This window comes from Colias croceus, chromosome 15 (genome assembly GCF_905220415.1).
Source record: "Colias croceus chromosome 15, ilColCroc2.1".
Classification (NCBI taxonomy): domain Eukaryota; kingdom Metazoa; phylum Arthropoda; class Insecta; order Lepidoptera; family Pieridae; genus Colias; species Colias croceus.
The window spans coordinates 2,910,293-2,922,958 of record NC_059551.1 but is presented as its reverse complement, the minus strand read 5'-3'; the positions used below and the strand labels follow the sequence as shown (position 1 = coordinate 2,922,958).

At 31.7% G+C, this 12,666-nt stretch overlaps 2 protein-coding genes across 2 annotated transcripts in view; both read right to left on the bottom strand.

The window, feature by feature from the left end:
- Positions 1–12,666, bottom strand: part of LOC123697767 (beta-1,4-N-acetylgalactosaminyltransferase bre-4) — a 137,817-nt gene that overhangs the window by 65,172 nt on the left and 59,979 nt on the right. The gene's annotated exons all lie outside the window — the stretch shown is intronic.
- On the bottom strand, positions 9,500–10,899 carry LOC123697768. The gene is made up of 2 exons (XM_045644305.1): positions 10,055–10,899; positions 9,500–9,630 (listed from the first exon to the last, which is right to left on the bottom strand). Exons 1-2 carry the CDS (start codon positions 10,506–10,508, stop codon positions 9,575–9,577), a joined length of 510 nt encoding a protein of 169 aa, XP_045500261.1. The 5' UTR covers positions 10,509–10,899; the 3' UTR covers positions 9,500–9,574.

The following is a 12,666-nucleotide window of genomic DNA, read 5'->3' as shown; positions in this document are numbered from 1 at the left end:
CGGAAAAAAAGATGATTATGTAAATCATATTTAATTGTTATACTATTTCAAGTTATTTTTGAGCGACTTCAAAAAAAGGAGGCTGTTCTCAATTCAGCCGGTATATTTTTTTTTTTTAGTAGTACACATTAATAAGTAAAATAACATATTTGGACGCATTTAATCCTAAAGATACGTCTTCAGCAAATCCGGTAAGAAAAAATTCGCATTTCGATACGAAAACGTAAAGTCGTGATTTGGCGAAATATACGCACGGATAATGTATACCTTCTTTATCATAGAGGCTTAACCTTTAAGTCATATTATACAGAAGACGTCATATTATAATAATAAGGCTTCTTGGCTTATGCGTAGTCTACGAGTTTTATTTTTAGTTAATTTTTACAACATTGTCTTAATTGTCTCGGTAATAACGTCTTAGCATAACGATATTAAATTATTTATACGGCGGCTTAATTAGCTTTTATATAATCAAGTTTAAATAAATAATAAATAAAAACACTTTATTGTAGGTACACACAGATGAAGTTGACAGAAAGACAATAAAAATCAGCACAAGAGTTTAAGGTACAGTATGCAATCATATCGCTCATGAGCGATTTCTTCCAGACAACCAAAAAGCAAAGGAGAGCTGAGAAGTAGGAGAGTAGGCAAGTTTATTGATTGATATTGAAGAAGATATTCAAGTTAGTATAAACAGAGTTATATTAGAATCATACTGATAATAATTGGCAGTTTTGAAAGTAGCAATTTTACTTTTGACGAAAACGTTGTTTAAAAAATTAAATATAAATTACCAATCGGAATCGGATCGGATAGGAAAGCGATTTATTGGATATTAAACACGATTAATTTATTAGAAAATAAAACATGTACAGCATACATTTTACCGGGATACCAAATCATATTAAAATTCGTTTATGAAAAGATAATCTTCCGGAGAAAAATGTAATATCTTCCTGTTCTTGATCCTGCTTTGTCCAAAAGGAACCTCATCATGTAAGAATTTAATATCACAAAATTGTTATACATCACCCCACTGCGTTTTAATTAAAAAACCCGCTATGTACACATTTACTTATTAGTTATTACATATTTAGATAGTAACGCGATTGTTGTTATCTGAAACTTGTTTACATGGAATCGGCAACATAACACGATATGTAGCCGCTCATATGCAATATTATCTTTAATTAAAGCCATTGTTTGTTCATACATTCGATATATCTCTAACAAGCTTACCACCCGCGGCTTCACCCGCATTGTCTAAAACCTATTAAATTATATACTTAAACCTTCCTCGAGGACCACGCTATCTATTCAAAAAAACGCATCGTAATCCGTTGCGTAGTTTTAAAGATTAATAAAGCATACATAGGGATATAGGGAAAAACTGACAAATAAAGCGACTTTGTTCTATACTATGTAGTGATAGTGCTAAGGTACCAACCAGTCATTTCACTTCTATTAACTGTCACGATCATTGCCAAATTGCTCCTCCAAAAGACCTAATACGGAACCTACGTACTTCAAAAGCGAACAAGCAAGGTTTTTAGTTTTTACAAGTAAAATGAGCGCAGGCTAAATCCTGAATATGCAGATGATGTATGTCAGTCTTGGATCAAAGGATGCTCTAACTAACGTTTTAAATTGCTTGGAAACGCGGTTCGCGATTTCCTTTCCAGCATTATATTCTTGGAGCTCGTTCGTATTTTATTTAAAACGACTTGCCAGCTTTTAGTTGCAACTTGCATGGGATTGTGAATGTGACTATACATTTCTATAAAAAAATAGATAAATACGGCATTTATTTTAGGGACCTATTGACGTCAATTTTATTTTTGTAAAAGTAATAGAATCTTGAATACATCGCCTTGTAAATTAAACAACTCATTTATTTTACTTGATTTCTTTTTTCTTTAGATCTGGCCACCATTACATTATATAACACAATTTTGATAGAGTATGAAAAGTACAGATTCTAAAGGAAATACAAAAACTCAAGTAACTCTTTCACTATTCAAATTAAGTTCAAAGCTAAAAAACCTCACAAATCAGTTATCCTATAAAATAACTTGTATCAAAATTAAATGCTATTGTACAATACAAACCTACTTCATCTAAAATTACAATACTTATTTATCAGAAAGGCATAAAACTTGCCCAAAAATACACGAACAACCAATTCGAAAATCTACTCAAAACTCAAAACATTTCTTGCACAATAACAACGCTCCTACAGCTAAATAACGTCTTACACAAGATCCCTACAATCGTCCAATTTCTACCGAGACTAAGAAACGCGTATATTTCTTTAATCGTGCTATTCCTTTGGCCCGAACCCAGGACGTTGACAAGCCGATATTTACGAGTACGAAAGAGCTATCCAATCCAGACCAATACTCGTCCTTTACAACAATGAGCTGACCCACAACTTAGATAAACATTATTAACGTGCTAGCCACTCAAAAGCTTTGTATTTTTTTAATATCATTAACTAGCTTGCTGCTAGAAGCTTGGCTCGTATGATCGTATTCCCATGGTAATGATATATTTGATCAGAGTATAATTTAGCCCTTATGTAGCCTATATTAGTCTCTAGCTTCCTAAATTTACCCGACTTAAAAAACCCTAAAATTGTCAATTTTGTATTTTATAAGTATGAATTGCAGCTCAAATGCGAGCAAATGCGTTTCCTTAAGAAGCAATCATAGCATAAAACTAATGAATCCCAAAATAGTATGGGATAAAAAGAAAAGCAGTATTTTACATTATAAATAAATATTAATTTGTGGAAAAACAATTGTCTAAGATATAGAGAAATAACATAAGTAGTGTTTCTGTACTTGATAGTTTGTATATAAAGTATTAATATACGAGGGTCTTATACACTATAACATATATCAGACCCTTATAATAGGATGAGATTAAACAAATACTTACAGAAGACGAATTACACGAAATTACAACTGGCTAAAGAATCCAAATAAACAACTCACAAAGCTCACGGAAATTGGAGAAGTTTTATGCCAAAGACTGAATGGATGAAGGGAAAGAATGAGAATAGATACATCAGTATAAGGATTTTATCGAAAAACCTATTATCACTAGGTACATAGTATGTATGTATGCTTAAATCTTTTAAAACTACATTACAGAATTTGAAGCGTTTTTTTTTTCAATAGATAGAATAATTCAAGAGGAAGGTTTATAATTTGTAAAGTTTTCAATAAAGCTTACCTTCTATGTAATCAGGATATTCGTTCAGATTTTTATTTCTTTTTTCTGGTCTATTTCAATCGATTTAAGTATGTAAATAGACCGTTACCAAATGGTTTAAAATTAATATATTATCTATCAAGATTCTCTAAGATCCTCCAACGTCGAGGCCGAGGGCAAGACGCAGACTACTAATAGTCGTATATGAATTTTTATCTATAAGTATTGGCATTACTTTTTTTCTCATCACTTTTGCACTAAGAATAAGAACAAAAAATGTTGTGTGGTTTTATGAAACCACGGTAAAAGTGAAACTTTTTTTCACACTATAGACATTTAACTAAAAATTAACGTATTTGTACGATAATTATCGTACGTATCGTGCGTCACGCGACATGCGCTACACTAAAAGTTTCACTTTAATGTACTTTATTATAGTACATCGTTTTTGTAGTGGGATTATGTAACACAATCTACTATCGTTACTCTTTACTAAAACCCTAATCCGGCCAAAAGATATCGAAACGCTAATAATTATGATACAAGCTCATACACTTTTGTATACAAATTGCTGTTTTACTTGGAAATATTGCGAAATGTAAGAAAATCCCAGTCATCTATCAAGAGAAGTCTCCCAGAAAGTTTTATGTTGCGAACAAATAGCGCGTATACTCACGAAATACAGCGGCACTAAGATACTCGTTATATAAGGATAAATGGAAAATATGAACGTCAAAAAGCTCGGAAGAGTTAAGAATGAATCTTTTAAATAAAATGCTACTGGTTTTCAGTAAAGGAGTCTTTCGTTCATTCATATTTTACATACAACTAGCTTACCACCCGCGGCTTCGCCCGCTTTGTCTAAAACCTAATAAATTATTTACTAGAACCTTCTCTTCTTGAATCACTCTATCTATTAAAAAAAACCGCATCAAAATCCGTTGCGTAGTTTTAAAGATTTAAGCATACAAAGGGGCATAGGGACAGAGAAAACGACTTTGTTTTATAGTGATAATGGTTCTAACCTAACCTTCTAACTAAATAAATTGTTGCTAACCTATTTTTCATTCCGATAACCAATAAATTTAACGTAACGTAGATTTAACATAGTAATGATTTTTTTATGAACTCAGATTTTTTTATGAAACATAGTAAAAATAAATAATAAAAAATGAAACTTTTTCCTTTATTTGAATACAGGGCACTAAAGTGATAGTCGGATATCTGAAAAATAGAGATGCAAAGCAAGACGACGCATGTCTTTATCATTAATTCTGAATAAATTGATTTTAGTCACTAATTATGCGTATCAATTTAAAAAGAAATATCACAATATAAGTAATTCCATCCTGCCTGATCCGTATCGAGTACAAAACAAAAGGATTACAAAAAGTACCAACAAAATCGCTATAAAACTCCTCTCACTATAATTTACGTGCACTACAGTTTTAAAGTTTCACAACAATTTTTCGCAACCTCTTCAAATTGCTCCGATAACAATTAAAACACCCGGAGTTTTACTCGAGAACCCCTTCTCGCTTACAATTTTAATCCGATAAATTCAAGCTTAGTTTTACCCGCATAAAGAACAATTATACAAAGAATTCATTAATCTTTTATGACGTCTTGGAGCGTTGTCGCCGGGTGGCGGGCGAAAAAGGCTTGAGAAAAGTGGCCACAAAAACACTCCCGTTAAGTACCACATCGTATATTAGCTTAGAAACTGAAAATACATCTACCAAATTTAACATTAGACTTAAAATTATTTCATGCCAAATCTCTTTTTAACAATGAATAGAAACAACGACGCGTATACCAACCTATGTTAATTCATGCAAGGAATTTACAGTTACAAATAGTACGACTGCAACTGGCAGGATTAAAAAAAACATTAAAATGCCCCCAATTCTTAATTCTATAACTACAAAACATTCAGACAAAATCAAACACCACAGTCAGAACCAATAGCAAAACACAAAACTCATATTGTACAATGCAAGTTCGAATCACATGAATAGGAAATGGGTCCCGCGAGCCAGCTGCGGCTGGCTGAATATCAAATGTGCGGTTATAATCAATATCATCGAATATTCCACAATTAATAACATCTAGAATATTCTAGAGGCTTCGGTCAAGTCACGATTTGAAGTAATGTGGGAGATGATAAGATTTTATACACGAAATTTGATGTAACATTGTAGGTGACGCCAATTTTTTAGAAATCGTCAATGTTTTTGATAAACAAGACATCCATGATTTATAGAGGAATAATATATCTACAAGTGTAGAACTAGGAAACTATACGAACAACTCAATACACATACCTAATATCTTGAGTTTGCCCAAGGGCACAGCTAATATTAGGTAAACTAAATTTATAAGTAATTCGTATTTTATGAAAAAAATGTTCACTACACATTTACAAGCGAAGTGAGATACAGAAATAGATAATATAAAAAGATAGAAAGTAAAAAAAATATAAAGACTTATCGCACATAACGGGAAGGTAATAGAGATTTTCCAGGTCTGTTCAAAAAAAGCAGACGCTTTCATATTGAAAAGGCTTTGGTATTATTTTTGTGTTCTCTAAAAAACGGATCAAAACATTTCTATTCAAGAGATATCGTATTTTGTAGCTTTTGTATTTCATGTTATTCTTTAGAGTCGTACAAATATGGAAATAAACAAAAAACATTTGCAAATACGTTAATATCGATTTTAACATGAGTTATTATAATATTTTTTATGAACACGAGGCTGTCTTTGTACATTTTTACACATAATTTTGTTAAAACAGAAAATATTGTTTAATAATCTTTACTTATTTATATAACTCTTTTTCAAAATTTGAAAAACCTTGTTCACATAAAACTCCAACCTAAAAACCATAAGACATTTACTGATAAATATAAAACGCACTCTACACAAATCCAAAATAAAAGTAAATGAAATCCAACAAAAATTCATACAGACGATAAAACATTACGCATTCACATAGCCCATAGATAGCTACAAATACTTCGTATTAGCGTATATGAGTATCAAAAGCACCTCATAGGGCCAAAGCGCATAAAAGCTTACGTAAGCCGGTCGTTGACTGCTGTTTTGGTTGGCTATGAATCTTTATGATGCCCTAAGGTCGTAGAAGTAAAAGAGAAAAGGTTCAGCGTAGGGTTCGTTTTAAAACAGGAAAGGTTACAAAGAGGTTTGTTAATCTAAATAACATGTCGGATGCGGCGTGGATGCGGCACTTTTGAACTTATGGAATTAGAAGAATTTTAAATAAACAGCAAAAAGAAAAATAGATTATATTTATAATAAATGGATTTCATGCTGTCAAAGGCAACCTTTCTTTACTCTTCTATCAAACATTTCTAAAAATAAATTTCGTATTCCGGTTACATAAAATTGGGATTTCTGACGTTTTCGTCTAGCAAAATATTTGGCGATTCATTTTCATTTATGCTGATAGATTAGTGACCCCAGTCAAGGATTTTTTGTACAGTACCCGTTTTCATTATCCAAACTACAAGTCATTCAAATACAATAACAAGTTTCCTCGAGAATTTTAGTTAGAACTCATAAATACAGATACGCGAATAACAGGACATGGTTAAGGAATGTGTTTGCCTATAGTCGAGCCAATTTAATAGGCAACATTTGACGTCTATCAATTTTATCTACGAAGAGAGGTAACCTGCTTAAAAACATCGATTAAAGTGAATTAATCGATACGGATTTGAAACATTTGTCAATCGAATTTATAAATTTGTGATGATTTTTATTCACAAGTAATCAATGCATTCGATTCTAGATGTCAGATTTCGATTTTTAGAGTAACGTCTCTAGTATTTAAAAAGAAAAAAGGTTTGTTGACACAAAATTGTAGCGACGTCAGTTCTTCAATTCAGAAATTGTTTATTATGTTTAGTATGGTTTATCAGTAAAATGAAATCTTTAAAATAACTTGTATCGGTCATCATTATTAAAAATATGTAATCGTAATTGAAAAAAGTTAAGCAAATGTGCAGTTCTAACAAAACGAAATATCATGTTATTCTATGTCGTCGTTACTAGGTTACGTTGTTGAATTTTGTTGAACTGTCAAATGTTGCCTATTAAAATGGCTCTACTATAATTTTTATATATCATACATTTTGTCTATGATAAAGGGTCTTTGGAAACTTAAAGGACAATTATAATCGATTTAAGTATAAGATAAAATTAATAAAGATACGTTATACATGTACTTCGGTATTATATAAAATTTAGAGCCCTATTTTATAAAATTTGATATACAAATACGTATATAATAAAAATAGATTCTTTATTGCTATTTACTCGTAATATCGTATAGATATACATTTTCTTCAAGGTCGGACACGATTGTCTGGAAAATATCACATATGAGTGAAAGGACCGACTTTGTTTTATTAGATGAAAATTTCTCATATAATCTCTATTTTTGCAATATGTATGTGGGGATGGTGTAAATGAAAAGCCAAATTCGCCCAATCGATTTATTTCCCAGACACCGGTTACATATCAAAAATACATTCCAACCAACCTCCATTACATCGTACCAAAAAACACACAAAGTCAAGTCATAGACAACCAAAAATCTACAGTCTACAGATAACATGTCCACAGATTAAATAATAGAAAAACACAGACTAAAAATAAAACTAGTAATCATGAAATACATCTTAATATTTTATCCTATTCCCACACGGTCATCCTGCAGAATCATCTGTCCCAGATGAGTCAACAGTCGCTACCCATGGCTTCATCATGTCAGCTGAGCTTGAGGTTCTCAGAGGGCCTTCACCCTGACCTATCTTCCTTAAATTATATCGTTCATTTCTCTTCTTCTCAATAACTTCATACGGGCCGAGGTATTTTGGATAAAGTTTATAACCTTGTACAAATTGTGTCCTTTTAATCGCTACTAAATCACCTACTTCGTAATTGTTTGACTTCTTTCTCCTTTTATTATAATTTTTAATGTTTTCATCCTGTATATTCTGAATATTTGCTTTCGCCATCCTTCTTAGTTCTTCACGGTCGTTGTAAAAATGTTGCTGAAACTCTTCTTGTATTTTATTGTAAATATCATCATCTTTATCATTCATTTTGATTCCTGTTAAAAGTTGGAAAGGTGACATCTTTATACTTCTCTGATATGTGTTATTCAAACATCTTTGCAATTTACTGATATGTTTATACCATTTTGTAGGATCGTCTGATGATAATTTGCTTAAAACTTCAATAATAATTCTATGTATTCTCTCAACTTGACCATTTCCTCTCGGTTGACCAGTTGTGATTGTATGATGCATAATTCCTTCTTCTTCGCAGTATTCTTTAAACATGTTGGATGTAAATGAAGTGTTGCGATCGCTTATGATTCGTTGCGGCGAGCCAAACGTCTGTTGTTGAATATTTAATTTATCTATTACTTCATTGGTGGATAGTGTCTTTGTCGGATAAATCCATGTAAACTTTGTGAATCCATCTACAACGGTAAGAATGTATTTATAATTTTTATTGGTGGATGTCAACGGTCCTAAATGATCAATATGGTAAGTAGACAATGGTAAATCACCTTTATCTATTACATGTAGAAATCCTTCCTTCTTTCCTCTTTTATTTGAATTAAGTATACATTCCACGCAATTATCAATGTTTGTTTTAATCTTTTCTTTTAAATTCTCCATATAATAATTTCTATTTATTAATTCCTCAGTCTTAACACAACCAAAATATCCGTTTTCATGATGTTTTCTTATAATTTCATTTTGCATTTTCTTAGGTACAACCATTAATTTATTTCCATCCTTAATCTTCCATAACATTCCATTCTTCTTTTTTGCAAGCACAATTGGACTAGCATAATCAGACTTACTTGTTTTTATTATTCCTTCATCAAGCCATTCTTTAATCTGTTTGTCAACAATGTTGAGCTCCAAAGGTGACAATCGTCGTGGAATCTGATAAACTGGTACATCATCGGTTAATAATATTTTAAGTTTTACATTTGATTCTTTAGTACATCTTTTGGGGTTATATTCTTTTATAATATTCTGTATTTTATTCTTATATTCTTTGTTTTCAATATTTGTGATATCTTCATTTTCATTCTCTAGCATTGTAAGGTGTAATATTCTGGTTGCAGTGATAGTTCCAGATTTAAAATTGATTTCTACTTCTTTCAGTACAGGATTTCCTAATATAATGTTGACAGGGATAGCGCTATCATCAACAACATAAAATAAAGTTTCAAAATAACAATCATCAATTTCAATTTTTGCTGTGAAAGATCCTTTTGTATAAATTTCCTTTTCAGCTATTCCAGTTAAAGTTTCTGTTGTTCCTGAACTATAAGATAACAATTTTTCACCTTGAATCTTCCTAAAATAAGACATAATTATTAAATTAGCATCGCTTCCGGTATCAATCAGGGCTTCTACATCAATATTATTTATTTTCAGCTTCTTGAAAGGTCTCACATCAATATTATTTTTAGTTGACATAATTTCCAAACTCTTTTTTATACTTTTAGAACATTCAGTTGATTTATGGCCAAACAAGTTGCATTTAAAACATTTAATGCCTTTAGTACAATTAGGCGACTCATGATCTAAATCTCCACAATTGAAACATCTCTTTACTCGTAGTGTTTTTTGAATTTTCATGCCAATGGACTTTGATACTGAATTACTTTGAATCTTATTAGGTGAATATGATTTTTTCTTAATTTCTGAATAAATGTCTAATTTCTTTCTGAATTCTTTTATGTTACAAGCGCCATATAAAATATTTTTGTTGGACTCACTGTCTTTAATACCGTCGATGACATATTCCATCAGGGCTTCATCTTCAACATTCCCAAGTACTGCAAGTTCCTTCATATGTAAAAAATATTGCTGATGAGTCTCATTCATCTTCATCCGGCGAGTTGAAAGTCTCTTGTGAACAGTTGCACTGTTCAACTTCTTACCAAATTCCTCACGGAGCTCAGACTTAAGTGTATCCCACGTGGTGGTCCCACTTAGTGAACGTAAAAATAGCTTGGCGGTTCCCGCGAGAAGCCGCTTCGAAAATATGAGTTTTTCTATTTCGCCCCATTGCATTAAAGAGGAAATATCTTCAAAATCTTTTACGAATGTTTCGATGCCATAGGCATCATCACCCGAAAATGGCGTCATTGATTTCTCTAAGTCATTGAAGGAAATACGCGGCGATGGTTCACCACAATCATCATCATCTTTTACTCGTTTCGGCGGCATGTTGAATAACGTAAATAAAAAGTTTTATAGTCTTCAAGTCGTAATCGTATAATCATAAGCTTCTTTAAATCTTAGTCTTCGTTCGTAATTCGTAAATTCTTAATCAGGTTAAATCACCGGCATCATAGTCTTCGTCTGTTTTTTCTTTATTCCACCATCCCGTATCCCGGACGAGCCCCCAAATTATGTGGGGATGGTGTAAATGAAAAGCCAAATTCGCCCAATCGATTTATTTCCCAGACACCGGTTACATATCAAAAATACATTCCAACCAACCTCCATTACATCGTACCAAAAAACACACAAAGTCAAGTCATAGACAACCAAAAATCTACAGTCTACAGATAACATGTCCACAGATTAAATAATAGAAAAACACAGACTAAAAATAAAACTAGTAATCATGAAATACATCTTAATATTTTATCCTATTCCCACATGTAATATATTATATTGTACCTATTTATATATAATTCATCTTTGTGATATTATTATATAATTGTATAGTAGGTAGGTATGTGTTATTGGCATTTAGCTAACAAAACATTTATTCCATTATCATTTCTTTGGTAATAGGTATACACGCTTGACATAAATAAGATCTAAAAACCGTTCAAATGTATATTACTATATATTACTAAACTTCTAAGCAATGTAACCGTCACATGGTTATTAATTTTCTTATATTTTACAAAATGTATGAAAACCGACGCAGCATATAGGTAGGTAACCTACCTAGCATGTTGTAATATATTCCTGAAATATTTTTCAGGCACCACAGATTATGCTATCATTCAGCTGTCCACAGACAGTAAAAACAAAAAGTCGACAAGATGGCGGCAATGAATTTAGAACGAACTGTCATTTCACAACTTAACATCCGAATGAAACGGTAACCGAATGAATTGCTCTAAAAGGATTGAAATAGTGCCTTTGTTTACTCAAAAAGGAGTTCAGAGCGATCTAAAGCCCATTATTGGTCGTACATCAACGTCAGAGAGGATTTTTCTTTCGAACGTGACAATTTTCATTGTTCGCGAAACGGATAGAATCGGATAGAATGAAAGTTTAACGGTTTTTTGAGTGCTTTCGTGAAGATTAACGGGATTGTAATATAAATTGATTGGACAAAATCATTTGGGATGGTGTTTTAATCTTTGCTAATGTTATGTAATTTTGATAATGGATGGATTAAAGCGTTGTTTACCAGTCGAATTAATTTATAATTAAAAGTCTTTTTGGCATATAATTTTTGAATAAATGTAAATAAAACCTTTTTTCCAGTTTAAAATATTTCACTTGCATATTAGATACAAATAAATAAGGGCGTTTTATTGTAATTCTAATAATATACATGTAGTTCCTGCGATGTTCGATTCTGTCTTCAATTGCCTATTCATAACAAGCAAAATTAATAAATCATAGGATAGAAACGCTTCTACGTGAAAATTAAATTAAGATTACATTATCAAAGAAAACGGTGATGAAAGATACTGAAAGATACTCAATGAGTATTTAAGCCCCAAAAGTGTGACCCGTAAACCAACATATTTCGAGTTTTAGGGCGCGTTCACACTGAGCGAGCAATTTAAGTTATTGTATATATGTATAAGAAAGCTCCGATAACTATGAAATTGTATACTATATATCATTTAATATATTATCTTGTCTTGACGGCTTTAGTTCTCGTGCCTTTAAAATATTAATTCGTAAGTCATAAATTGTTAATTGTATTAAATATCTATCCTTATAAAAATTAGTGTAGAATTTGTTGTAAATATAAATGAAAGAATTATTATTATTTATTAGTATTTTATGAAAGATGATATTCTTGCAACATAATATAAGAGCTCCCTTTGTGCCCTAATTACTAAACTGACCCAAAAGACCCTATTAGTTGTTATCCATTATGTATTGAGAACTTAACAAACTTTCACCAGCTTAGGAGTTAGGATCTTAAGTCTAAATTGAACTTGCCTAAATTCTTAAGCCGTGATTGTCACTAACTCTCTTCTACTAGGATTATGAGCATTTAAAATCAGGCGGGTCCCCACAAAGCAAGTAGGATCGCGAAACAATTGCTGCTCAAGGAGCTCGTTTTGTGTGGACGTGGCTCAGACAATAAAAATGACATCACAAGCGTTTTTTTCGACTGAAC

Excerpts from the sequence above, each read along its gene's own strand:
- LOC123697768 (XM_045644305.1), bottom strand. The coding sequence starts at position 10,508 with ATGCCGCCGAAACGAGTAAAAGATGATGATGATTGTGGTGAACCATCG. Across the intron at positions 9,631-10,054 it reads CATCGACGGTATTAAAGACA|GAAGATTCAAGGTGAAAAAT; the intron begins GTGAGTCCAACA and ends GTCTTATTTTAG.